Source organism: Pantherophis guttatus, chromosome 1, assembly GCF_059756535.1.
Source record: "Pantherophis guttatus breed Tessera chromosome 1, ASM5975653v1, whole genome shotgun sequence".
In the NCBI taxonomy this organism is placed as follows: domain Eukaryota; kingdom Metazoa; phylum Chordata; class Lepidosauria; order Squamata; family Colubridae; genus Pantherophis; species Pantherophis guttatus.
Window position 1 is genome coordinate 73093587 of NC_142063.1, and position 27991 is coordinate 73121577.

At 35.8% G+C, this 27991-nt stretch overlaps 2 protein-coding genes across 3 annotated transcripts; one reads left to right on the forward strand and one right to left on the reverse strand.

The window, feature by feature from the left end:
• Positions 1-2550: 2550 nt before the first annotated feature.
• On the reverse strand, positions 2551-22533 carry SLC39A9 (solute carrier family 39 member 9). 2 transcript variants are annotated; one of them, XM_087876264.1, is made up of 8 exons: positions 21610-22366; positions 18635-18743; positions 14448-14498; positions 11476-11670; positions 9138-9206; positions 7804-7889; positions 6428-6562; positions 2551-5947 (listed from the first exon to the last, which is right to left on the reverse strand). In XM_087876264.1, exons 1-8 carry the CDS (start codon positions 21703-21705, stop codon positions 5717-5719), a joined length of 972 nt encoding a protein of 323 aa, XP_087732390.1. In that variant the 5' UTR covers positions 21706-22366; the 3' UTR covers positions 2551-5716. The 2 variants fall into 2 exon arrangements, with proteins under 2 accessions (XP_087732390.1, XP_034273535.1); XM_034417644.3 differs by lacking the exon at positions 14448-14498 and having other exon boundaries at positions 21610-22533.
• Positions 22447-27882, forward strand: ERH (ERH mRNA splicing and mitosis factor). Its single transcript, XM_034417645.3, has 4 exons — positions 22447-22644; positions 23537-23624; positions 24596-24716; positions 27440-27882. Exons 1-4 carry the CDS (start codon positions 22642-22644, stop codon positions 27540-27542), a joined length of 315 nt encoding a protein of 104 aa, XP_034273536.1. The 5' UTR covers positions 22447-22641; the 3' UTR covers positions 27543-27882.
• Positions 27883-27991: the final 109 nt, after the last annotated feature.

Here is a 27991-nt window from a genome sequence, read left to right on the forward strand (position 1 = left end):
TCTTACTAAACCAATTATCAGTTTTTCTGGGCAGTTACAATGGCTGATTGACATGGAATTGTTTGTGCAAACAATGTATATAATAATATCCCATGATAAAAATAGAAATATGTATTATATGCAATAGTTTAACCTCAAACCACAGTATGTGAAACCTACTTACAATGCGAAACCATTTGTCCTTTTTGTCTCAAAACAAACTGCTTAAACAAATTCTAGCAGGTGTGTGACATATTTAGCAGTGCAGCAATAGCAACAGGACAGTTAAAAATCAGGCTTTCTTCCCTTCCATGCATTCCTTTTCAACCTGTGTGGAATACTGGGAACTGTCCTATACATTATGGGTTGTGGTCATGGAGGTATTTAGAGGTGCTTCTGCCTGATTACATCTCAACAAAAGATCCTGGCAGGCTTCTTGGATACTGATGGCTGTAGATGATGTTGGAAGCCACACTTGTTTTTGAGCATTGCAGTGTGGGAGATGTGGTTTATGGAATGGTTAACCCTTACTTGTCTAAAATTTCAGATAGGATTACCATTTTATATATATTTTTTAAAAAGTTTCTAAAAAGGTTTCTTTAAAACATATGGGTTAGATATGAACATTAATTTGCCCTCCAGATTTCACATTTTTTAAAACTGAAGCTCTATGGCTAACTTATGTTATTCAAAGTTTACTGGAGATCAGAAAACAAAAACAAAAATCAAACCTGTAGAATAGAATATGGAAAACTCAGGTTATCAAAGAAGAGATATAGGTAGTTCAGAACTATAAAGAGCTATCAGGAGAATTAAACTCAGAATTAATAGATTTTTAGTAAAGAAAAACAAAGGGCTTCTTAAGATATTTCCAGAAATAAAACGAAAACAGACAGTGTATCAGTTATTCAATGGAAATGTCAAAATTCTAATACACAATTTGCAATCACTGCAAATGAGTCCAATTTTGACTCAATCAACTGCTGCATCCTTTGATATCAACTTATAGAAAATGAACTTCAACTCATTCATTCCAAGTCAAATTGATAATCTTGTTTTGATAATCTGCCATGACAAATTTTGAAAATTAATATATAACATATAGAAGAAATAAGATGTCCTCAAATTCCCCTTGAAAATTTTTTCTCACCAATAGGAAACTTTGTTACCTGCTCCCAATAACATTTTAAAACTGTAGTGTTATAAAATAGCAACCAAAATTTCTCCAAAATTCATTATAGTATGAATCTCTTCATTATCATTACTAGACTAACCTATTTAACATAAAAAAACAACCCAAAAGCAGATGGGCAATTAGATCCCAAATGCCCCCAAAAGTATGCAATTCTAGTCATTTTTGTTATCAATGAATGCATTTCTTTCCAGTATTGGTCTGATAGTTATAGGTAGTAACTATATTGTCAGACTATTCCTGCTAAATTCTCTTAATAGCGCCAAATAGACTGGATCAGTTACTAGAAGAAATCTTGTCTTCTATCTACACCTGATTCAGTTGTGTAATTTCCTGTTATCTTCCTCTCCAACTCCCAGAATAGTCTATCACCAAAATCATGGGAGCATACTACTGTAGGGCACAGATGGGGCGAAAGTGCTGTACCCAATTGTTTTGTTAAAATAGTGGTCTATACTTGGGAAGACCAACTAGAGATTGACAAAACTACCTGGTCACTTTTGCACATATTTATTTACAAAGCCTATCTCTCCAACCTCTATACCTACCCACATTTTTTTTTTTTTTACAGAGATACCCAAAACCTGGAAGTAAAATAGCATTTTCATATAAAGGACTGGATAGCAAATTCTATACACAGGATTCTATCTGTTGAAAGTTTGAGAAGCACAAATGGCTTATGTTAAAGAAAATACATTAAAAATAATTTGTGATTAGCCTTTTTCTATCCATCTGGATAGGTACCTGAGTAAGTTTCCAATATGTTCCGGCTCCATTTAAACAAACTTAAGAAAAGATAATTCCAAATGGCAGGGTACATCACAGAGAAGGCACACCTCCTGGGCCTCATAACATGACAATTTCAATGAAAGAACCAAGAGTTTGCTTTCTCCTTGGGAATGTATGGGGATGGGCAAATATACCCACAGGAGCAGTTGGTCCGACAGGCAACACAGTCCTATGTCAGGTAGGATATTATCAGCACTTTTAATTGCACCTAGCCTGTAGCTTACAGAAGGGAGTTATCATGCCAGCATAATAAATACCCATAATTAGTTTGGCTGGTGCATTATGGTCCAGTTGAAGTTTCCAATGGATAGGTAAATCACCAAGTTTTGAAAATAAGAAAAAAATTATTTAGGAAGTACATTTAATACTTTGGCATGTTACATTTGGATGCATTGGGGAAGGGATGACAAAGTATGCTGATTTATTATGCTTTTTACTGGGTTTACTGGGATAAATTGCTTTATCTAATTCTAATCTGTTTCTAGAAGTGAATAAGGGAGATAAAAATGAGATAAAGCAAACTATAAACCATTTCCCCTTGAAAAATCTACATATTGCTTTTTTGTCACCATTAAAAATGAGACAACTTATTTCAACAATGCAGCAAATAATTTTTAATATAATAAAAACATATTTAAACAGTTCACAATTAAAGTGAAAAAATTAAAAATAAGGCAGCCATCCATGGAATGATCTCATGTGTACAAATGATTTAGAAAAGACATTAAAATTACACTTTAGTACATGGAATCAGGCTATGACCAGGGAACACTGCCCATAAAATCATAGCTGGTTAGGGACATAACAGAAACATGTAAAAGTTCGTATTTTTTTGAAATGGATAATCTCCTTCAAATGCTGCTGCAAGGGCTTCCCATATTCCAAGTTACCTATGATTCATCATAAAACAGCACTGCAGCACAATTTATTGTTCAAGTTTTCCCATTCCGGTACAGCTGGATATTAAAAATTATTTTCACTTAGGATACTGGAAAATCACTTTTGAGCTTCTCTTTTCCACTGTTTCAGAAATTCCAAGACATTTCCTTTCAATTGAAGATACTGCATTTCCTTGCTATATCTGTCAAATATTGCAAACTTAAGTTTCTCCAGCATAGGCAAAAGATTGTTTTATGAATAATGGCAATTAGGTGACTGAATGTAATGTTGCATACAGACACAATTCATAGTAAACATTTCCACTTTCAACTCAGTCTACAACTGATGTGACTTTTGGAAGTGTTGGAATTTGTAAGAATCTATTAATTATGCATCTCTATTTTAGCAATCCATGGCTTTCAGGTTTACTGGGAAGTTCAGAATACAATTTGGATATGACTAGTAATAAGAGTCAAGAAGAGTACAATTAGACTACAAAAAGCAATGATTTTGCATTGATTTTTAAAATCTGGGCAAAGTTAAAATCCATATGCTCAAATCCATATGATTTCTCAAAACGGAGCTTCTCAGTATTACAAGAGATCAAATTTCTGGAATTGTGCTACAGAATTTGTTTTATTATTTAGAAATTCCCTTCTCAAAGCTCACCACTGCTACAATAGTAGTTAGCAATTAAATACTGGCAAAGTATTCAAGGCACCTTTGCTCCCACACAGGAGCAAATCAGCCCCACAAGCATTCCCTGTACTGCCCTATGTTTATTGTGCAATAAACATCACACATTAAGCATATTCATTGCCTTACAAATAATAATTTAGTGCTAGATACTGAGCCCAGGGTAGTGAAATAGGAAAGATAGAATTAACAGACTTGCTTTCACAAATTTGATTAGTTTAGATAGCTTCCAATTAAATTTTGCAAGTAACAGTAAGCACTTAAAGCTGAGTCTGGTTTAAAACAGAATTCCTCAAGTTCTCTCTGTAACATACAATGATCAAATGGTTTTTTAAAAAATGTATGATTTCAATTCAAAATTATATCCCAGAATCCCTATTCTTTTTCCAAATATTTCTATATTAATGACATTTCAATCAACTTTGGTGACTTGTCATTTTGCCATTATTTCCCAACTTGCTAGTTGGAAGAATTGACATTGTCATTTTCCACAGCAATGGTAATTTGGCATTTTGTGACTTTTATTTTCAATCATTAAGTGTGCAAATGTGACAGGCACATTAACCACAATTCATATATCAAATAGTACATCTGGGTTTTTTTGCCCCATGTTTTGACAAATGTGTTTCTATTTTCTCTTCTAGCACAGAAGAGAATAAAAATTCTAAAACTGTAATCTTTGAAATGCTTTCTTACAGATCAAGCACAACTGGCAGATCCATTTGAGATGTACTAGGCAATTGATAGCACCATTTTATGATCCACACTCATACAGATGATTTATCCCAGTTCTTGATGATATAAATGTATGTAGCTGATAAACACGTATTGGAAAGAATAGCAGTCAATAGGTCTGTTGAGTATTAGCTTAAAAAAAAACTTTAGAATCAGTCATGAAAAACTGATATCGCCTATTGATGCACAACCAATGACTCACTCTATAAGTAGGAACTGCCAGTTAAAGCATAACCATTCTGAACAACCTTAATATCCACTGTCAAGGAAACATAAGATGTGAGCAAGGCAGGCATGGAAAATAAGTTTCATTAATTACTGGACTGTAAAAAGTTACTGAAAATAGGAATAGATTTATCTAATGGATAACCAGTCCAGTAAAAACCATTTCACTCAAACACCATTTCATCTTGTTTAAAAATAAAATTTTAACTATTAATGACTTTTGACAATGTGATTGAAAATTTAAAGCATATATAAAACTGTGCACCAGTAACCAACATATATTTTAACCATTTAATTTTTTTTTAAGTCAATGGCTTTGACAGGTTTTTTTTTTTATTATTACAGTTACCTTTTTGAACCACTACGATGTGTAGAATTGTGTTCCAGAGGTGTATCGATACTCAGTTTTAACAGACTTCAGACATTTAATTCAATACAAGCTCACAACCTGGAATGATTTTTGATAGTAATATCAGAAAGTATTACAGTTTTAGCTTTTGAGGTTGATGTCTGATGAATAGGGCTTATCTTATTCTACTTGAAAAGCAACATTTTGTAAATAAACTAGCATTCATTTGAAAAAACAATAATATTCTTTAGAGATGAGGACAATCTTTCTGCTGAATGTGGCTCTCTTCCATACTGTCTAGCCTGCTAAAATCAAGGAACAAATGTGCTTTCATAATAATTCAATGCAAGAATCCTATTGAACTTCTTTATCTAATACAAATTTTGCCTACAACTTCATCCTCACAAATATTTCTTCACCAGATGCCTCCTTCTAAGTCAGCCCATGCCATTATTAATACATGAACATTTGGAAGATGTGAACAATCTTCTCATATTAGAAGGTAGCATCATAATGTCAAGACATCAGCTCTGAATGCTGACATACAGAATACTTGGGATTATGATTTCATGATGAATTGCAAGGATCTTCCCAGATAATATCCAAGTTCCAGCTTCCCTGAGAATAGGTAGGAAGTCATAATTAAAATATCTTTAGAAAAGAGAAATTATGCAGGATTTATAACTAGCTGTCAAAGAGTACTCTCTCTCTCTCTTATATTGAGTTTTCTCAGTTTTCTTGTTGAAATGATGATCCTCTCCAACTTCTTAACATACATGGGGTAGTTAACAGGGTAAGAGAGACAGCAATAAAAAAAGCAACTGACTGCTGCTTATATCAGATTCAGGGGGAAAATGCTGGTCTTCCAAGTTTTAATGTTGGTGTCCAATAGATAAAATCAGAGGAATCAAACAACCCAAAACCAATGCAGCCACCTCCAGGCGACTGAGTCCCTTGCCTCCAGCAGATTCAGGTTTATGGCTATGTCCCATTCCACCCACTTCGGGAAGAACATGAACTGTGGCAACGTACAGGAAAGTCCCAGCAGAGAACAACATGGCAACTCCAGTGGCATTGACTTCTGAAAGTGCCTGTTTACTGCTCTGTAAAATAAAAAAAAAAGACAAAATGCTGATAAAATACAAAGCTCATCCTCCTTTAAATTGTACTTCAATGGCTACTCTACTGAAATTTCAAAAACATCTTTAGAAAGCATTATACCTTACCTCAAAGACAAACTAATGTTCTGGAGACCTAAAATCCTCTACTACCAATGAAAAATTTATCCTGCAAATTTTTGTCAGTGTAAAAAATCTAAATGCTGACAGATGACTTACATAAAATCCATAATTTGGTGTTAGTTAAAAAAATGGTCAACACAAGACCAATTAATTGCATTTTGTATGCACTATTTTTACTCAAAGAACAATTCATAATCCAGCAAAAATGCTCTATTAAACAAAATACCAAATATTTAAGCATCTGCAATACTGCTTCCCTGACAAATATAGTGATGCAAAACTGGCAGGTAAATATGATTAACCTGATTATTTAAAACTGTTCATGTTCCCCAGCTGTTTTACCTTGCTTAATCCCAAATAAGTCACCATTGACAAAACAGGTGCTGCTAGTGCAAAAACCAGCAAGTGCTTCCTGATTCGATTCCGTTCAAGGCCAGCATGCATAAGAAAGGAGACAAGCCCAAAAGCAGCAGGTGCCTACAACATAAAAGTAATAAAATATTTAATGCTCAAGTATAAAACAAGTTGTACTACCTTTGCAAAATAGAACGTTTAGTATGACCAAATGCCAATAGCACATTACTAAGCCCTTCCTTAAGTTTTTCTATTGGTGGAGTATAATGTATCATTAGTATAGCACTTCCTTAATGTGAGATAGTAGAGTTGCTACTACAACACTGTATCTAATGGGGAGGATAGCACACTTCGCATATAATAAAATACTTGTTTTCCTTTTCTTTGTAACACTATACGCCGTACAATTGAAAAAAGTTAATACTTATTAACAAATACTTTTTAGTAAAGAACCAATACTAAAATGCTTATTTTAATATTAGTATTAAAAAATTAGTATTAGTATTAAAAATTATACTCATACAGATTGTTATGATAAAAGCATTCTGGAGAGCTAAAGAGGCTGGTGAGTAGCAGTTTGCCTTCAGGTAAATTTTGTGATTCCAAATATGCACCATGGCATATTGTGAAAATACAATTTCTATGGTAACCATTTAGTCAAATTAGAATGTAATTCTGGAAAATCAAAGAGATTGCTTGGTCCTGTTACTATAAAAGAGCTCTGGTAGCGCAGCAGACTAAAGCACTGTTATTAACATCAGCTGTCTGCAATTTCTGCAGGTTCGAATCTTACCAGGCTCAAGGTTGACTCAGCCTTCCATCCTTTCTAAGGTAGGTAAAATGAGACCCAGATTGTGGGGGCAATAAGCTGACTTTGTATAAAATATACAAAAGTATGAAGGCTATTGCTTAACGCATTGTAAGCCGCCCTGAGTCTTCGGAGAAGGGCGGCATATAAATCAAATTAAAAAAAAAAAGAAGAAGTCCAAAATATAAAGTTAGTATAGTTTCAGGCCCAATAATTGTTCAGAATTAGCCACTCTCTTATACAAGATCTATGTGAGTCTAATGAAAATTAGCTATATGTAAAGTATCTTCTAAGTACATTAAATTCAGCAGTAAGAAGCACTGCTACTTATTACATGTCATTACTGGGCTAACACAAAACTCCTACCTACATAGTACTTAACTGCCTACTTCTACTCCTAGATGCAATCCTAAATACAAAAGCAAACAGAAATGCTTTAAAAAGTGCATGGATTTTTTAAAAAAGTTGTTGTACTTCACTGAAGTCTATGACGCCTAATAACGAATATCATTCACTGATGAAAGAAGCATGGAAAAGTTTCATACTCAAAGCTTACCTTATGCAGCATAATTGCAACAAATACTATTAGCTGGACACTAGTCTGAGATGTAGAAGCAGCTGCACCCAAGGCAACACCATCAGCTTAATGTGGGAGGAAGGAAAAACAAGGCACACAACAGTGAATCCATCCACTGATCAAAGAGTTACTGGAGCTAAATTATACAAGAGTAAGTCTGTCACCTGAGTCTCTTATCTTAACCTGCTCTCCCATTCCTGATTATGATTTTAATATTTAAGTTTCGGAGTAGATCCATGGCAACAGTTTTGAATCAGGAATGGTCACATACCCAACAGTTTTGTTTAGTTCTTTGCAACATGGTGTTAAAACATATGCTTTGTTGCTATATTTTTGGTTCTTCTGGTCCCAGTGATCTAATCCACTTGTATTTCCCCATTCAGGGGTGGTGCATAATTAGGAGGTCCTTCTGGATTCACAGTTTCTATTCTCTGAGCAGGAACCATATATTCATGTGGTGCACCAACTATGCCCTTTCCTGAACTGGGAATCCTTTATCACAATCCTTCATGCCTAAGCAAATTGTTTGAGTCAGTTTTGAACTAGGCTGGCCTTTTAAATCAACATTATGAACAAATAAATTTACAACTAATAACTTTGCTCCTTAAATTATGGGTAGATTCATTGTGAAACCTAGGTATATTAAATGTCAATTTTGCATTACATAACTAATTGGGGATTTAAAGTTCTAAGACTCATTCTAAAAGTTGAAAAGGGAATGTATGTTTGAGGGCAGAGTCTAAAAAGATTAGGGTCTAAAAATTCAGATATATTGCTACAGTGTTTAAAACAAATGTATAAAGTAACAGCAGTAAATTTATTTACCATGCCCTTTTAATTAAGTACAATACAGTAGCAAAAGAGAAGCAGTAATTCATATTATAATATACAAAAAATGTAAAACCACAATATTTTTTAACTTTACATTGTAATGGTTTTGCAGAAACAAAGTAAAAATATTTGTTTAGATCTTTTTTAAAACTTTAAAAGATTTGTCTCCAAACATAATTCTAGAGGACTAACATTTTTAATGTATTTTCCTATTAAAAAATCACTATAGCCCTGAGTTGCAGAGAATCGTCAGGCAAATATTTCTGCAATTTAGTTTAGCCTCTTCTCTCCTCTCTTATCTCAAAGTGGACTAAACTTCAGGAGAAGAATAAAAAGAAGGTCCACAGCATTCTTTCATTATTAGTAGCAGTAACTACTGGCATCATGCCATGCAATTATAGCTTAACACTAACTCACATAACTTGACAATATCTGCCTCATTTTTTAAAGAAAAACATAACCAACCAACAAAATTAACCTACCTGCTGCATGGACCACTAGTCCTAGTGTAGTAGTAATTTTGGAATTGCCCGACCTTGCTGCTTCTGGGTCTGAAATAATAAAGAAATCTTAGTTAAAAAGATATAAATAAGAGAGGAGCAGGAGCAGAAACTGAAATGAAGAAATATTAGAAAAGTTAATATTAAAACAGAAGTTAAAGAGCCACTTCAGTACAGAGGTTAAGGTGATGGCCTTAGACTTAAACTAAAAGACTGAGTTCTAGGCATTTTATATAGGATAAAAATATAATAATTATAATATTATAGTGCATACCCAAAAATTTGGACAGCACTTCCCATTGACATTGCTAAATGCTACATTGTTTGGATCTGCACATACACTACGCTGATACATGACAACATTCCAGGTTCTTGGGAGGAACTTGATGCATAAGAAGGCCAACACCAGCTGAAGAACTGGCAGCTATGATTTTTCATTATTGTGAACAGATTATAATAATGATTTTTCATCAAACTAAATTATTTCTATTACATTCTTTCTCAGTGTCTTTAAATCTTTCCTTCCTTCTTTCCCTTCTTCCCAATTAAAAGGATTGGACTATTCCATGAAATTGAATCCTTTCAAAAGATACTGTTTAATATTTATTTATGTATTTATTTATTAGATTTATATGATGCCCACCTTGCCATCAAGTGACCTAGGTGGCTTTCAACAAGATAAAAATGACAATATAAAACATTACAATATTAAAATTATAATATTAAAATTCACAGATAGTTAAAGAAGTAGGCAATATGCAATGGGGTCTTCTCTTTTCTTCTCTTAATACACTAACGCATTAGGACCCCAGGCCAATCAGCAGACCCAGATTTTAAGTCCCATCTGGAAAGCCAAGAGGGCGGAGGCGAAATAACATTGACAGGTAACCATTGTTAAGCCGTGAAAATATCAGACAGGAGCTTGGAAAGGCAGCTGTTAGATGGCGCAATCAGAAAAGCATGGGCTCCAAAACACTTTTATATGGTTTAACAATGATTAAGTCTAGCTTTTGTCAAGTAGAATGTAATTATGATTTGCAGTAGGTTAGTTATGGGTTAAAGAAATTTAATGAAGATGGGATTATGTTCTCTGTGACATGCATATTATATCAAAACACAGAGGCTTGGCATGAAAGACATGCCTCCACAGGTACCTGCATAGAACCAAGCACAGTGTTTCAGTGCTCAATATTCAATGCTCAAGTATTTCTGGTTAAAATAAACACTTTCTTCCACATACTTTGTTTTGTAGCAGATATCTCAGGCAATACTACTATACTGAATTGAGCTATCACAATAGTTCTTTGTGTAACCAGTTAGGAGGTTTATTTACACAATAAAATAATAGTTACTCATGGGTTTAGTAAATTCCATTTAAAGTTAGAAGCTCACTTGTTCATTTTCCAAAAAATCTCTACAAATTCCAATCTCTACAATTTCTAAATTGAGAGTCTCCATTTAAAGTCCTTCCTGTGCAGGTAGTCCTCACTTAATGGCCATTCAGTGACAATTTGAAGTTATGATAGTGTTGAACAATGTTAGTTATGGTTGGTCCATGAAGTTACAGCTCTGACATCACCTCCGTGGTCACAATTAAAATTTGGAATCACACCTGCATTTACAACCATACAACTGTATGCTTCAATTCCCCCCACCCATCTATCTCTCCCCCCCATTACTGCCCTTTTGGAAACCCTTTACTCCACTGCCCCTGTGCCTACCCTCTGCCATCCTGCAATCCACTGCTCCTGCTGTCAACTTTTGCCATCTTCTTCCTCCTGCTGCTTACAAGGCCCTTTACAAAGCAGCTTCTGGCCACATGAGGCCTTGTAATACTAGGACAAGCCCAGCAGTGGAGGATGGCCAAAAGGGCAGAGATATGGATGGGGGGGGGAGGAAGAGATAAATAGGCAAATAAGGGCAGTTGAAGTGGAGGCAAGAGTAGCAGAACAAGACAAGGATGAAGTTCTTGCCTAATGATAGCACAGTGTGAAGTTCCTAGCCACAACCAGAACTACTAATTTTGTCACTGCTTAGTGGTGCAATCATTTGATATTTCACCTAACTGTATCACTTAGCGATGGAAATTCCCATTTCAATGAGTCGTTAAGTGAGGACTCATTCACCATTAAGAGTGTAAACTTTTGAGCAAACGTTGGGTCACAAAATCATAAGGGTGAAAACAATGTTATTTTGCTCCAAAATTCACCCCCATATTTTTTCATATCCACAGTATCATGAACAACAAATACTTAGTTATTTGAATATTTCTGAATAATTGTTCACACTTTGATTGCCTATTAGGAAAAGGTTGGCTTACCATCTGCAGTGTGGACGTGAGAACTGCCAATTTGATCTACCAGCAGCATAAAGACAAAGCCAAGAACAAGAGAAACACCAATGTAAGCATGTAATCTTGAATGGTCATGGTTGTGGTTATGATCATGCACATCTGGAACATCTGCTTTCTCGGATTCAATGACCTTTTGACTCTCACTGACTGGGTTGTGCTTTGCTAAAGGAAACCAAAAAGAACAGATGAAATTAGAATTGCAGAAGGCTCAATTCCTAATATGTTAAAAGTCAAATCAAAACATGCTTCGGGGCATTTTTTATTTTAAAAGTGACTAATTAGTTTTCAAATCTTGTTAATTCTTTTAAAAATAAAATTTAAAATTGATCAGAAACAATAGTTTAATTAACATGACTTCAATGTAATATAACTCTACATCTGTATGTAACATCAAATAACTGTTTCATCAAATAACTGAATGAAAGCAAAAGTGTATATCTGCAGGCATAAGCAAGCAGACAGGGATCTGAATTCCAAAAGGCTAGTAATAAGAATTTTGGGCAAAATATCTTCAATGTCTAATGGAAGCCTTCTTTTTATTGTATTGACTTTCTGTTTTGGCAGAATACTTTTATGGTTCAAATCAATCCACTATCATGTGAAAAAGTACATCCCATTATTTTTTTTTTCCTTTTCTAACAGAGATATTTGATCTTCATTTCAATAATATTGATAAATAGGATATAACACATATCATGAACATGTATATTTTGTAGTCCATTTTGTAATTTAAATAAACAAATGCCTGTGAAAAATATAAAAACATCCCTATATTTATTACTACCTCAGTTATCTAAAATAAGGACTAAGTGCACAAGATCAGGTTCAAATAGTTACCGTATTTTCCGGCGTATAAGACGACTTTTTAACACATGAAAATCTTTTCAAAAGTCGGGGGTCGTCTTATACGCTGGGTGTCGTTCTCCTGTAACCAGGCAGACCAGCCCGAAAGGCTCTGATGAGCCTTAAATGGCTCTGGCGATCCAAGCTCTGATGATCCCAGCTGAGTTGCCTGCTAATCAGGCAACGCAGCTGGGATCGCCAGAGCCATGTAAAAGGAAAAAAGTTTTCCCCCTCCAGCTTGCTTACCTTAGCTGCTAGTCGCAACGTTTCCTTGCTTCGCTTGCCTGAATCCATTCCATCAGCAAGCCACTCCCTGCCTGCAATCAAGCAGGCAGGGAGTTGTGGACTTCAACTCCCAAAATTCCTCAGCCAGCAAAACAAAGCTGGCTGAGGAATTCTGGGAGTTGAAATCTACAAGTCTTAAAGTTGCCAAGGTTGGAGACCCCTGTTCTATTGGGTAAGTTTTTTTCCCCTTTGGGAGCTTTAAAAAAAATAGTTAATTAGGTTTTTTTTTAGTTGTTCTTTTTTAGACCTAGCCATTTAAAGTTTAGGAAGTTTTAAATTTAGTTTTCATATAAAAATAAAAATAAAATAAAATAAATTAAAATAATATTTGTGCAGCTTTCTGAGATTGTGTGTTTTTGTAGTGTTTCACTCCAACTACACAAACACACAAAATCTCACAAAGCTGTATGTGGAATTTTGTGTGTGTAAAGTGTGAAAGTTGTTTTTTTGGGCTTTTTGTGGCTGTGTGAGGTTCCTGCTTGTTGCAGGGACCATTTTGGGTCTAGCACAGCTGCTTTTACATTGTGGGTGAGCCAGTTGTGTTGTGTTGTGTTGTGTTGTGTTGTGTGTGTAAAGTGTGAAAGTTGTTGTTTTGGGCTTTTTGTGGCTGTGTGAGGTTCCTGCTTGTTGCAGGGGCCATTTTGGGACTAGCACAGCTGCTTTTACATTGTGGGTGAGCCAGTTGATGTTTTTTAATTTTTATTTGGTGTGCATTGGAAGAGGGGTAGTCTTATACGGCGAGTATAGCCCAAACCCTATATTTTAACAGGAAAAGTCAGGGGTCATCTTATACGCCCAGTCGTCTTATATGCCGGAAAATACGGTAGAACATTATTACAGAGGATCTGAGAGGAACCTGTCATACTGGAATCTTAAACGTTTAGTTTGCTCTTTATTGCTGAAGTGAATGGTATCACCTTCCCTAGATCAAAAGAGCTGTCTGATCAGAAGAGATCTCTCATCAGAAAGAAGGTTATAGATATGAATGAGTGATAGAAAGTGATTTTAAAAAATTTCCAAATACTCGACATCAATCATTCCATTGTCCAGAAAATAATCTGTAAGTGGAGATCTCAAACAACTGTTAACTTGCCCAGGCCAGGCCATCTCAGCAACTTTAACCCGGGCGAACCACTTTGCTGAAAAAAGAACCCCATGTGACCCACAAATCTGTGTCACCACTACTAATGTTAAAGGGCATGAGTCTACAACTACAAAGCTGCACAGATGTACATTGGAAGTATGCAAGAAGGGAATCTTTGCTGCCCAAAAAACACATCAGAGCATGTTTGCTCATGAATGCCTAGACAAACACCAGGATTTCTAGAACAATGTGCTCTCAACACCCAAGGCAAAAAAAAAAAAAATCAAATTATTTGGCCACATTTCACCAGATGAACATTATAACAACTGTAAAGAATGGTGGTGAAAATATTACAGTTTGGGTCTGTTTCAAGGCCTGGGGAGATCACCATCACAGAATCCACCATGAATTCTTCATCGTTCCAGACGGTGCTTAGATAATGTGAGACCATTTGTTAGAAGATTGATGCTCCACCGAAAGTGAACCTTGCAACATAACTCTAAACATTCCAGAAAACCCACCATGTTGTGGGGTGAAAAGAGCTGCGCATGCAAAAAACCTCTTCAGATATTGCACAGTTGAAATAAAGTTGCATGGAAGAGTGGGGGAAAATTCCTCCCAGTCGATCTCGGAGAGTTATAGGAATGTTATATACAGTTATAAGAAATGTGTATTTGAGATTGTTTCTGCCAAAGGGAGCAATAACAGAGGATTAGAGTATACTTACTGTATACTTTATTTATTTGGCCAAGTGTGGTTAGATGCTCAAGGACTTTGTCTGCAATACAGAAGCACTCAGTGTACTTGCAAAACAATAATACAATAATAACACTAAAGTTTACAGATAATAAAAAAGGGAAGTAAAAAATAATAAAGGGGTTTAATAATAATACTGCAGCCATATCCTATGGTATAACATACATACACATTGGGAAAAAAGTAGTCACTGTATTTGAGTCAAGGGTGTGCTTACTTTTTCTACAGAATGAAATGGCATATCTGTTAATTTTTTGTTAAATAAATGATCTGAAGTCAATTTTTATAGCTTTTTGTTCAATTAGATCATCTCACTTTATGCCCCCAGAGATGAGGCATGCCCCCACTCCCTTGGCCTTTCGGAAATGTATGAAAACATGGCTTGCTTTGGGCTCACAGAAGAGCACACAGCCATGAGGCTGGTTAGTGCCCTGAAAGTTCTCCTCCCTCCTTTTAATGATTTTTAATAATCTTTGCCTCGTTTTAAATCTTATATATTGTTTTTATGTTTTAATATTTTATTTGCATGCTGCCTGGAGTTCCTCTGCGAGGGAGATCTCAAAACTTGACAAATAAATAAATAAAATACACTGTTTGAATGAAAACAAAATATCGGTATGTCCATGTATGATAAAAAAAAGAAAGAAAAACTTCACAGTGTATTTTCCCAGGTGCAAAATTTGCATTTATATTTATTTAAATTGCACAATGGACTACAAAATGTAAATGGTGAATATTTGTTATATCATCAATATTGTTAAAATGAAGATCAAATATCTATATGTTGAAATAGTGGAACATTCCAATGGGGTGTACTTCCTTTTTCATGTGACTGTATTTCCTGGGTGAATAACTGAACAATTATGGTACTGAATAATTAGAATTTGCTTTTAAAAGATATCCAAATAATACGAAACATGATAAGCACAGGATTTCTTGCAATAACGATGAATACTAGAAACATACTTTGAAATGACCAGTATCCTTAGATATATCACATCATACATCAGCCACTAGGCATGGCTATTTTGCATGACTGCTCCAGTGAGCTTGACAATCTGTTCTCAATCATATTCGATCTTCAAATATACCAACCAGAATGCTTCTATTAAACTTCCAATTTAAAATGTTATTAAAAAGTGTAACATCATTCAAAACTGAGTAAAATGTTCAAAAAATAAACAGTGGAATATGCAGGCCTATTAAATCACGTAAATCTCTGCATAGCATTTGCTCATATTTTCTTTTTTCATGTGATTGGACCATGAATTGAGAAACCTAGTCCTACTAATCCACTGAACTCTTTTCAAGGGTAGGAAAGAAACTCTAAATTGTGTATTTGTTTTTTCTTCATCCCTTTATAAGTAATCATCAGGTGAGCTACTGTATCTGGTGCTTTGGATGGCCCCAGATTATTATCCTCCAGACAAATGCAGCTGTTTCCAGCAGTCCATCTGATGCAGGGGTTAGCAGAATAAGAGAGAACCATGAAGAAGAGGAAACGAGTTAACATCTGACATGCTGTAATACTCTAATTGCTATTTGGACACTTGTCTCTCTAGAATTACTGTGTTGAGATGCATTCTATCTAGCCACATTCCATTAAAATGGGATGCAGACCTGATCCCTCCCCTTGCAATTACATAGTATTTTTGAGACGAAGTCATGCTTATGGTTTACAGTTGCTGCAGAGAGAGACAAATATCAGCAAACTAAAATGCAAAATATTATCCTTTCTCAGCTACTGCTGCCTTTCCTTCACTGAATTGTCAAATATCTAAAACCATCTATTATGGACAAGGGTATAGTTAAGTCTTCTTTTTTCCCACTCCTGTTTTCTTTTTCATATTTGTTGTAATTTTTATTATTTTTTATCCTTTCAATCTGCAAACCTTAATAAAAGCATTTGAAGAAAAGATATAGTTCAGATGCTAAAAAGGCTTCAAGGCATACTATCAAGTAATACTGTAGATTTAAAGAAATAACCTTTGCCCAATCCCCCAAATTAGTAAACATTGCTTAACAGTCATGTAATGTTTGAACAAAGGTTTTGAACTCAAGTTCAAAGGGAATAATAGCCAGTAATGAGAGTCAGTCTGGTGGAGTAGTTAAGGCAATAGGCTAGAAACCAGTTGAATTTTAGTCCTGCCTTAGGAACAAAGCCACCTAGGTGACCTTGGGCAGTTCCTCTCTCTCAGCCCTAAGAAGCAGGCAATGGGAAACCACTTCAGAAAATAGGGAATTTCCAGAAGTCAAAAATTACTCAAAGGCAGCCTCCACCCCACAAAGCCAGTAACCCTGGAGTTTTATGGAGGGCAGGGGGAGAGTTAGGAAAATAATTTGGGATGGATTGATAAATCATTTTAACTATTTTACAAATGAAAGCATTATAAGCACCAGAAAATTTCTGGATTTACACATTTTTTTTTTTAAATTCCAAGCAGTATTTCTTAATTAAATTTATCTAACACCTAACATTACATGGACTCTAGATGTTTTACAAAACATGCTTATTAGAAATATACAAAATTGAGTGACTAAAACAGTAAAAAAAAGTACAAGCTAAAATATAAAATTAAAAGAAATGTTATTGCTAATACAGTTAAACACCAAAATCCTCTAGGAAATGCATGATTTTCGTCTGCTTTTAGAAGGCCATGAGAGTTGGGACTATCATAATAAGGCTAGATAAGTGTTTCTGTGGCCAAAATAATCTGCTATCCTCCACTGAGAAACTCTTATTCCCTGCTTATCTGAGTTCCATCAAAGCTATATTTATTTTCTTAATACTTATAAGCACTCTGTTCTGTCCCTCCCCTTATTAACATGAAAAATATTTTAAAGAGGCAATGAACTATTAAAGGCTTCACTTTCAATATACATAAGGCCTGGCCATTTGCTGTATTCCTATAAAGAGCTTCTGGGTTGAAAGAATTAGCTGATAACAGCACCATTAGTGTGGAGACACCTGCAAAGGGGGGGGGGTCCTTTCATATCCTGTTAAGGAGCTGGAGTGAATGACAGGACCTGACCCAGCCACACAGCAGCCCACAGGTTTCCTAACCTCCAACCCTGTGTCCTAACCATGTAATCCAGCAGCCTCCAACCTTTTGGGCACCAGGTTCTGTGGAGAAAGGTTTTTCCACAAACCAGAGGAGGTATGGTTTAGCATGCTGCCTGCATTCTGTGGATGGGCCTCACTTGTTTGCATGGCCTGGTTTCTGGCATACTGCAACCCAGTGCCGATCCACAGACCAGGGGTTGGAAACCCCTGATGTAGGCCACCACCCTGTACTCTAACTTAGACAACTTGAGACAATGTAAGCATTTGGTAAAATATTGAAATTGAAGCTGATAAAACATATATAGTTGCCCAAGCAGGATAACCATATGTCATATTATGTAACAGTATGCTGATCTTCTCTAAGATATGTGGGCAGGAAAATGTATTTTTTTAAAAAAAAAAAGTATTGAGATGCTGCAGAAAACGGGACTGTATTACAAAAATGCCTGTGTTACAATCAAAAGTATGTGATTATATAAACTGACATAAATTTGCTTATTTTAAATACATTCTCCAATGGTATTTATTCATCTGATTTCAGCCTGCTGCAATCAATGATTCTCCACAATTACATCTCCAATTGCTAAATCAAGTGAAGGAAATAAGAAATAGATCTATCCCTGACCTCTCTATTACCTTCAAGCTCCTACATTGTTTTTGAAACATCATCTAATGTTTATAAACATAAAGAAGAGAAAGCTGAATAGTGGTTGATACAAAGTTCAGTTATTATTCAATTTGATCACATGAACTAGAACATATAGTCTGCAGGATTTCAATTTACAAATTCCTTTAAAATCACAAGTTGCAATTAAGTGTAAAAGCCAGGAAACTAGAAAACTTGGAGAAAGGAACTAACCAAGAAAAAACTATATAACTTCATATATAGCTTTGAATCACAATGTATCACAATTAAATTTTAAAGTGCCATGAGATAAAATCTGTTTTAAAAAAAATAAAGTCCTCCTACATTTTGCATTTAATTTTGAGGAGGGAAAAACAAACCTCTTCCATAGTAGTCAATGTTTATAATCTGAGCAAAAGGTCTGCTTTATTCCAAAATCCTTGTACCAGAATAAGAGTCATTTTCTTACCCTCCAAAAGATCTTCATAAAGTGCATGTACTCCTTCAGGCACAATGACAGCCAAGGCAGTTCCACAAAGGAGCCCGGCACCAAGAACTGTAACAAGTTTTAATCTTTCCTGAAAACAAAAGGTAAAATAATTAATCAAAGGAAATGTGAAGATAAATATTGTATGTATGTGTGGATTATGTGTGTGTAATATATATGGAGAAAACAGTCATATCCTTCATCTCCAGTGTTTACTTTAATGGTGGATAACTGAGGTACTGTAACCCAGCTAACCCATTTGCATCTCTAGCTTGGAACTGGAAAAGGTCATGGACCTCTTTGCTATCAGACTTTTGAACCATACTGTACTGTTCTTCCTATAAAATACTCCCATAGTATTTTAGACATACTGTGCACTTGCTGTTTATTAATTAAGCCTTCAGTGACAGTTCCATATGCTCACTGTCTCGTTTTCACTCCAACACACACACACAAATAGGCCTTTTTCATTATCCTCATCCTGAATACAAGGAATAGAAATGTGGATGCCTACTTACACAAATAAAAAAGATATACACAGTATTTGTTTCTAAGTACTGTACATTATCTGAACTGAGGATTGTTTTACATTGATATTTACATAACCTGTTTGATTCTTATTCCAGTAACATGACACATTTCAAAAGAGGAAGTTTATCACTCAAGAGATTTCTGGAATGCACGTATATAAAACACACATTTTAGCCAATACAGTATAACCACCAATTGCCTGTCAGAAAAGACAGAAGGTCTCATATTTTTAAAAAATAATCTAAAGTAAAACATTTGATCATATGAAAGCACATAATCACAGCCTTTAAAGTTGAAGCAGATATTATTAAAAGTAACAAAAGCCAGATTTTATGGTTTACAAAAAATATACAGACTATTATAATATACACAATCCACAAATGCTCTTGGAATGCTTTATTCAAAACACCTGATGCTATTATATTTTATTAAGGAAATAAGACAATGCAAATCTATGTGACACAGGCATTTGTTGCTATGACAGTGAACTATTCACATCTTCTTATTTACATATTTAAACCAACATTAATCTTCTCTTACAAAAGTTGAAGGTTGCTCACAGTATGCAGTGTCTCTTGATTGTGATAGCATAGAAATAAGATTAATGAAGAAATTTAACTCTGAACATGCATGAATGCTACTCAAAGTATTAGACAGAGATTTTCTATCTCAGGGTGAAACAATAGGGATTTGCATTTAAGAAAACTTTTAATTTAAAATTAATATTTTATTTTAGATCTGTTTGGCTTTTTAAAGTTTCTTTGATTTAAACCATCCTGAGATTTTCACATTTTCAAATCCTTACAGCAATTTCAGTTTAGAAAATTATTTTCTCACATAATTTGGAAAATAAAGAACCTATTTTCTGTAAATAGGCAGGCCTGATGATCACCCACAAGTATTAGGTATAGGTAATAAGCTAAATGATCAGGCAATTAGCTTGCAAAATTTTGAAGCATGCAAGTAAGTTTATGTTTTTTTTCCTATGAACAAAGTATTTGTACAGGATGGAAAAAATATAGCTAAAATTTCTTCCTAAAGTTATTTTAACCTGGCATTCTGTTTTGTTATTTTTAGACATACTATGCACTTGCTGTTTATTAATTAAGCCTTACTTCAGTGACAGTTCCATATGCTTCACTGGATTTGAAGTTTACTTTGGAATTGTGCAGTAAATGAAATTGCATTTGGCTTCCATTACTAAAATAAATTGCATTTTTGCAGACATCTTTGTATAATCAGAATATTTTTTTATATCATGGGCAGGATGTTTTGGCATAATGTGCATAATTTGAATACAATAACAATTAATATACAGAGCTGCCTTTGGCTTGCTGACTCTTTTAAAATATACTGGAAACTATTCCTTCCAAAATGTAGAATATTTTACTACATTGCATACATATACAATGTGGGCATGTATTTTTTTTAACACACTCACTTTTAAATGCACATATGCAAGAGATCTGAGAAAAACAATTACGGGAAATAAGGTTTCTTTCTTCAAGTTTTAGCCAACAGTACTGAAAAAAGAATAGGGCAATTATCTGAAAAAAATCAAGATTTTGCATACAGCAAAATGATCTCTTATATCAAATTTCAAAAAGATTGATTCTCTCAGACAAACTTTAAAACTGCTGAAGATATTAATATCTGATACCACAAAAGGAAACTGGGCTTTGCAGAAAGAACTGGAGAGGAAAATCCTCTAGTTGAGTACAGGTAATCCTTGATTTACAACCACAATTAAGCCCAAAATGTATGTAGTTAAGTGAGAAATTTGTTAAGTGGGTTTTGCTCCATTTTATGACCTTTCCTGTCACAGTTGCTAAGTTAATCACCAAAGTTGTTAAGTTAGTAAAACAGTTGTTAAGTGAAATCTGGCTTCCCCCATTGACTTTGCTTGTCAGGTCACAAAAAGGGGATCACAGGACCTCAGGACTGCGCAACTATCATAAATGTGAACCAGCTGTTAAGCATCCAGATGTAAATCACGTGACCAGGGGGGATGCTGCAACTGTCATAAGTGTGAAAAATGGCCGTAAGTCACTTTTTCCAGTACTGTTGTAGCTTCGAATGGTCACTAAACGAACTGTCGTAAGGCGAGGACTACCTGTAGTCAAGATATCTCAAAGCTGACACGATTTTTTTCTTTCTTCCTTTCTGCCATTTTACCTTCCTAATTCTGCAATACAAGCATTGAGGTTAAAAAGCAGCAACCTGAATGAGGAGGAGCTTATTCCAAAAGTTTATTTAAGGAGGATTTTCGTTTCCTCTTGCGCTGGTTTTATTTGTTCTTTACAAACCCCTCCCCCTCCACACACACCTCAATATCAGAATTGGTGAATTCAGAGGTGAAAAAAAAACCAACTCTTGCATTCTTCCGCACACCTGGACGGCAGGTGTTCAGACCGACCCTTCCTTACCTCGGAAAAGTTGACGGCCAAAGGGATGATGCCCGCCACATAGCAGCCGATCAGCATAGCCAGGGAGAGCAAACTAATGGATAAAAAATCATCCATGGCCGGCTTCTCCTCCAGGCTCAGCGGCTCAGCAGGGGAATTCGCCGTCGCGGCTCCGAATAAAGCCACATCGGCCAACCACCTTGGCCGAGCTCCTCAGCGGCAGGCAAGCGGGGCGAGCACCCCGTTTTCGTGCAGAAAAAAAGAGGAAGCCAAGCGGCTCAACTGCTTCGTTGCCGAGACTCACGGAAACCCCCGAAGAGGCCGCTTCTCAAAGTCCCGCTCCGGAGTCCGGCTTCTCCTCAGCTGGGCTCCCGCTCGGCTCACGCAAGAGGCTCCCCGCTTCCTTCAGAGGGAAGGCAGGCAGGCAGGCGAACCAGGCCTCATTACCGAAGCTCAACTCCTCCTCAGCCAATCAGGAATCGCACCCATGGAAACAGAAGGCGGGAAGAAAACCCGCCTGCCCTTCCCTCCTCTAACCCGCTATTATCTCTCATCTCCCTCCGTTAGCGCCGTAAAGGCCAAGTGGCAGTCGGCCCTCCACTTCCTCTCCCCTGTTCAATTTCCGGGAGACTTGGCAGTTGAAAGGAAACGCTATAAAGTCCAGGTTTAGTTATTCTTTCCCTTCCGGCCCAATGTAAGATGGCAGACTTAATAACTCCAGCGTGTTTATTATGAAGTCTGGGAGCAGCGACGCCCTTATCAAAGATGGACGCCAGATGAGAACTTCCGCCTCCTTAAAAAAAATGAAATAAATGTCCGTGTGTGAAATCTCGCGGGACAAGCATAAGTTGCCTCTCTAGCATCCGAAACCGGAGAGCGAAAGCAACGGCGTCTCTATGGTTTCAAGCCGAGGTTGCGGGAAGGGGGTGGGCGTGTGTTACCAACGCACGAAAAGACTAAGGTTGCCCTGCATCCGGCAGCCGCGGTGCATTGTGGTAAGAGGCGTCGTGGGGAGTTTGTGCTTCGCGCCTGAGCCGAGCGGAACGAGTCGCCATGGTGAGTCGAAGGAGATAAAGCGTGAGGGGGCCGCCGTTTTATGAGGCTGAGGCCTGAAAAGGGCGGGCTGAAATTATTTCCAAAAATAATAATAAATAAATAAATAAATAAGGGGGTCCACGTGAATAAAACACCTTCGGCTCGTTACTCCTTTGCAGTGGGCCTGAGGTGGCCATGGCGGCGATGGGAGGTCGGCCAGTTAACTGGGATTCCCCTCCCCCGCCCTTTCTCACTCGAGAGACCGTAATTCCCAGTATTGGGGCAGAAGGACCAACCCGCCCTCGGAAGGGAGGGGTTCAGGGGGGGCTACACGGAAAGGCGATGCCAGCGCCTCGTCCAAGTCCGTGCGGAGTTCCCCTGAAGACTTCTTTATTTATTTTTTGTCCCCTGGCCTTCATTCTATTTGGCAAACCCAAAGGAAAAGGCCCGCCTTGAGCGCAGAGAAGAGAAGTAACGGTCCCCTTCAGGCAGAGGGAATGTACTGGGACGTTTTGTCACCTGGGTCTTTTTTTTTTTATTATTAATGATTTGAAAGTGAATTGTAGAAAAATCAATCGAAAACCAATTCCGATGATAAAAAGAATAGGAGGAGGAACCGTTGAGTTATAACCGGTAGAGCTTTACAGTGTTTGGTTTTTTTTTTTAATTCGAATTGTTCTGGAAAAAAAATAAGTCGAGAGCCATTGGGGGGGGGGAACATTCACTGAAATGGAAGGATGAATCTTCCTGTAGTGTGTATGCATCAGAATAAAACTACATTGGTTTCTGTGTGTAAAAATTGTGTGTGTGTGTGCGCAGGAACAAAAAATCTTTGCATTTGACAGATCTAACTTTTTAACAGTTGTGCGATATTTGTTGATGCCCTTTTAAGATTGTTGCCTTTCCTTTTCAGTCTCATACAATTCTGCTTGTTCAGCCTACCAAACGGCCTGAAGGCAGGACTTACGCAGATTATGAATCTGTAAATGAATGTATGGAAGGTAATTTTTTTAAACTTTAAATGAGTTTTAAAGGGCAGTTCATTCTTAGAATGAGCTGAGGCATTTGCAGGAAAATAGGGAATAAATCTTCTACTCTTGTACCATGTGCCAATTAAAATAATACAGGTAGTCCTCAATTCATTTAGTGACCATTCAAAGTTCCAATAGCACTGAAAAAAGTTACTGATGAGCATTTTTCACAGTTATGACCTTTCCAGCATCCCCGTGAACATGTGATTAAACTTCAGATGCTTGGCAACTGGTTTGTATTTATGATTGTTACTGTGTCCCAAGATCATGTGATCTTTTGACAAGCAAAGTCAATGGGGAAGCCACATTCAGTTAACAACTGGGTTACTAACTTATCATCTGCAGTGATTCCATCATAACAGGCAAGAAAGGTAAATGGGGCAAAATTCACTTTAAAAATATCTCACTTAACAACAGATTTTGGGCTCAATTGTCATAAGTCAAGGACTACCTGTAGTTAATTTTAAAGAGCTGCTTCTATGTGCTTAGAAACACTGTTTGGAATCAAATTGAAAGTAGTGCATAATTGTAAAGTTTGTACTTTTTATTAGATTAATGAAGTAAATGTCATTGGTGATCCCTGCTCTAGCAGTTTGATACAAGGATATCTTACGAACCACAGTACCCTTCAGCTTTGGGCACTATAGTTAGTCATGCAGAATAATGAGGCAATATCTAGATTACATGATATTTAGTAAGATTACATGATATTTAATGTAGAAGGTTGAAAATGATGAATCTATAACTTTTCTTGCAATTCTTATACAAAATTGTAAAGGTATTTATATCTACTCACGAATAGATAAATTAACATTTATTCCTAGCTTTAGCATATTTCTCTTCTGATCGCTTGTTTGTATTTCTTAACATTCAAGTACTCTGACAACTAGGTGGCACAAATGTGTAATGTAACTGCTAACCATTATTCTTTTCTTTTTTAGGAGTCTGTAAAATGTATGAAGAACACCTGAAGAGAATGAATCCTAACAGCCCTTCCATTACATATGATATTAGCCAGTTATTTGATTTCATCGATGATTTGGCTGACCTTAGCTGCCTTGTGTATGTATCATATAATTTAACATCTACAATTTTACTTCTACAGTTATATATATGCTGGTTTACACATATGTAATTAGACTTTTAATGTTACTGGTCTGTGCTTCTGCCTCTTGAATGTGAGAGATATTTAATGAATATTACTTTGAATGTAAATATGTTTTTGAAACAAATATAATTTATCTTATTTTGCTTTGGTTATCTAGAAGGTATTTATCAAATTAATATCGCCACCCATCTCACAAAATCCCTTCTTAATTTTCATTCACCATTGTAGAACCAATGTTTAGGTAGCCTATAATTTACTATAAGTCTAAAATTAGCTGACAATGAAGTATAAAATCCTGATTTGGATTGCATTCAGTATTAACTGGTTGAGACTATTATCAAAATACCAGAATTCCACAGTGTTTGCTACTGATGTTTAATGGACAATTTTTATTTATTTTTCTGCACTTTTGATTCCTGGTGACTGCCTGGACTAATCCCTGCTGTTTTCTTGATCAGGTTTTTTTTTTTTTACGGTGATGTTGGTGATGTCATTGCTTTATTCCCAGGACTGAGAAAGAGTGATTGGCCCAAGGTCACTCAGCTGACTTTGTGCCTATAACAAGATTTAGAATTCAGTCTCAGTTTCTAGCCTGATGCCTTAAGTATAACACCAAACTGGGTCTCCAAAGAATGTTTACATGGGGGACATTTCCAATTTATTGACTTGATAAATTCCTTAATTAATAACCTTGATTCCAAGATGCAACAAAAGTTCATGGAATAAATAGGATATGAGGGAAGTAGTTAATAAAAAGTTAACAAAAACTTATGTGAACCAAACATAAGTATATCTAGGATTTCTGCTGTGAGATAAAAACTACTTGTGTATGTTTTATAAATACAATCTAATCCTAATGGAATGTCAACAGTTCTTTATTGAATAATCTCCGTATAAAGAGAAATTGCAACAAGTATTTGAACGGTGGAATTATTTAGGAATACACCCATCCATATTTTATATTGTACTAATTCATTGGTATACTTTTATGAGGGAGTTGATTTTATGTAGTACTTTAAAAATGGCTAACAGTACAAAATATTATAAAGGCTGAAAAGAAAAAGATTTCCCAGAATGATGAAAATTGGGCAGTTTTATCAGCTGAACAAAAAAATCCCCTGGAGGAGATATATCATAATTGAAACTTTTACCTGATCATTATATTGAAGTCTTCTAGTGTGGATATTTGGACTAGGTATTCTGAAATACTTAGATTTTAGCCAGTTTCATATTGGAGGAGACATTTCTTTGCATTTATCTTTTTAGTAGGGCTGTGCAGCAATCTCGATTCACAGGAAAAAATGGTAATTTGGAGGGCATGTGTCACATCTTTTGAAATCTCCTTAAAATAAGCCTAGGTCATTTAAGGACTTTCTCACAGGTAAAAGCAATGCCATAAGTGTCCCTGCAATGTGCAAATCTCCTTTGCTCTTTCAGTTCCAGATTGCTGCACAGTCCTACTCTTTAGTTCCTTAAAGTAGAACTAGCCCATTAATTTGAGCCCAGTTGCTCGCTGAAAGTCAGTGCATAAACAAAGTGTATATATTCAGAATAGTATATAGTTTATATTTTGGCAGTCATGCTCTAAACCAGTGGAGGTTTCCAAACCAGGTTCAAGATTTGTAATGTTAGAATAATATTATTTATGTGCACATTACAATAGCATGCATAATCACAGTGAGGTTATCTCTCTTTTGGAGGAGCAACAACTTAACACTGTAAATTTGAGCATCCAAGCATTCCCTGAGTAAGATTAATAAAGAATAAAGCTTTACTTCCTTTGTTGAGCATCTAACATCAGTACTTCCATTTTACCTGTAATGAAATTGGATTTCTAGTCCTAGACCTCTCCATTATTATTGTTTCAACACTTCTATTGTCTTACTGAACTCTCTTGTGAAGAAGAAATAAATGGGTGTCATTGACATATTGGTGATAACTTTATTATGAACTTCTAAGCAACATTACCCATTTAATTAGAAGATTATGGAAACCATGGAATAGTGGAGTACATTAATTGCTAACTCCAGTATTGTGATAGTGGACCTTTCAAAATGTATTCCTTTGTAAAGACAGAACAACTTTAAATGGCACTTTAAGTTCCTTGAAAAGATAACTAATATTATTCCGATTTTTCTTTTTTTTAATCTTTTTTGTCATAGAGTGTTTAGATTTTAGAAAGCCACCAGAGGGCATGCATGTCATTGCCAACTGCCCAGAATTATATTTTACAGATTGGGCAAGTAAATATATAAATATATACAGACTTGTATAAGATTTTTAAGTAAAGAAATATATATTCCTCTGTAGCCATAACAGTCTAAATGATACATCTAATACTGCACCTTTTATGACATACTATAGACGATATATTGATGGTATACGTCTACAATAAAATTCAAAGATCTTAAGCTTTTTTAAAAAGGAGTAAAAGTTTGTTTTACTACATATTTTATTACATATTGAATAGAATGAATATAGTGTGTGCTTAATTTCTGCCTCAACGTTGTTATAGAATTACATTCAAGGAAATAATTGTTACTTCAGAAAGACAGAATCATTGTTTTTGGAAATAGGGGATTCCAAAATGTCGAGAATTCTGTTTTAAGAAAATATGTAGAAATGTATGATGAAAAGCAATATTAAAAATATTAACTGATCTATTTTTTTCTACCAGCTATCGTGCTGATACTCAGACATACCAGCCGTACAATAAAGATTGGATAAAGGAGAAGATCTATGTTCTTCTCCGCAGACAAGCTCAGCAAGCAAGCAAATAATGGGGCACTGAGGGGAGGGTGTGGACATCAGGTGTGTACAGCATTCTGTAGTGAAAGTCTTGTATTGTAGTTCACTGTTCATTCTTATAAACCTATGACTAGGACTGAGTCAGTTAGAACTGTAAGAGACTTGTTCAATTCCAGAAGAAAATGTCTTTTACAGAAGTTTAATTTTTAATTTTTCACTTTTCTTAGTTTATTTTGTTCAAGGTCCTCAAGATTATTCACATCTCCTTTGCCACCATTGCTATATGTACTCCTCAGAAGGGGAGATCAGTAGTACTACTTGGAGGCAGTGAAAAATCATAGTGAAAAATGAAATAAATGCTCTTTAGTTAAACATATTGAGTGGTGATTTTATAAGCTGGGTATTAAAACAAAAACACCTTTTAATATATTTTCCAGTTCATATTGAGATTCTGAGTTCACACATTAAGCCAGGTTGGATG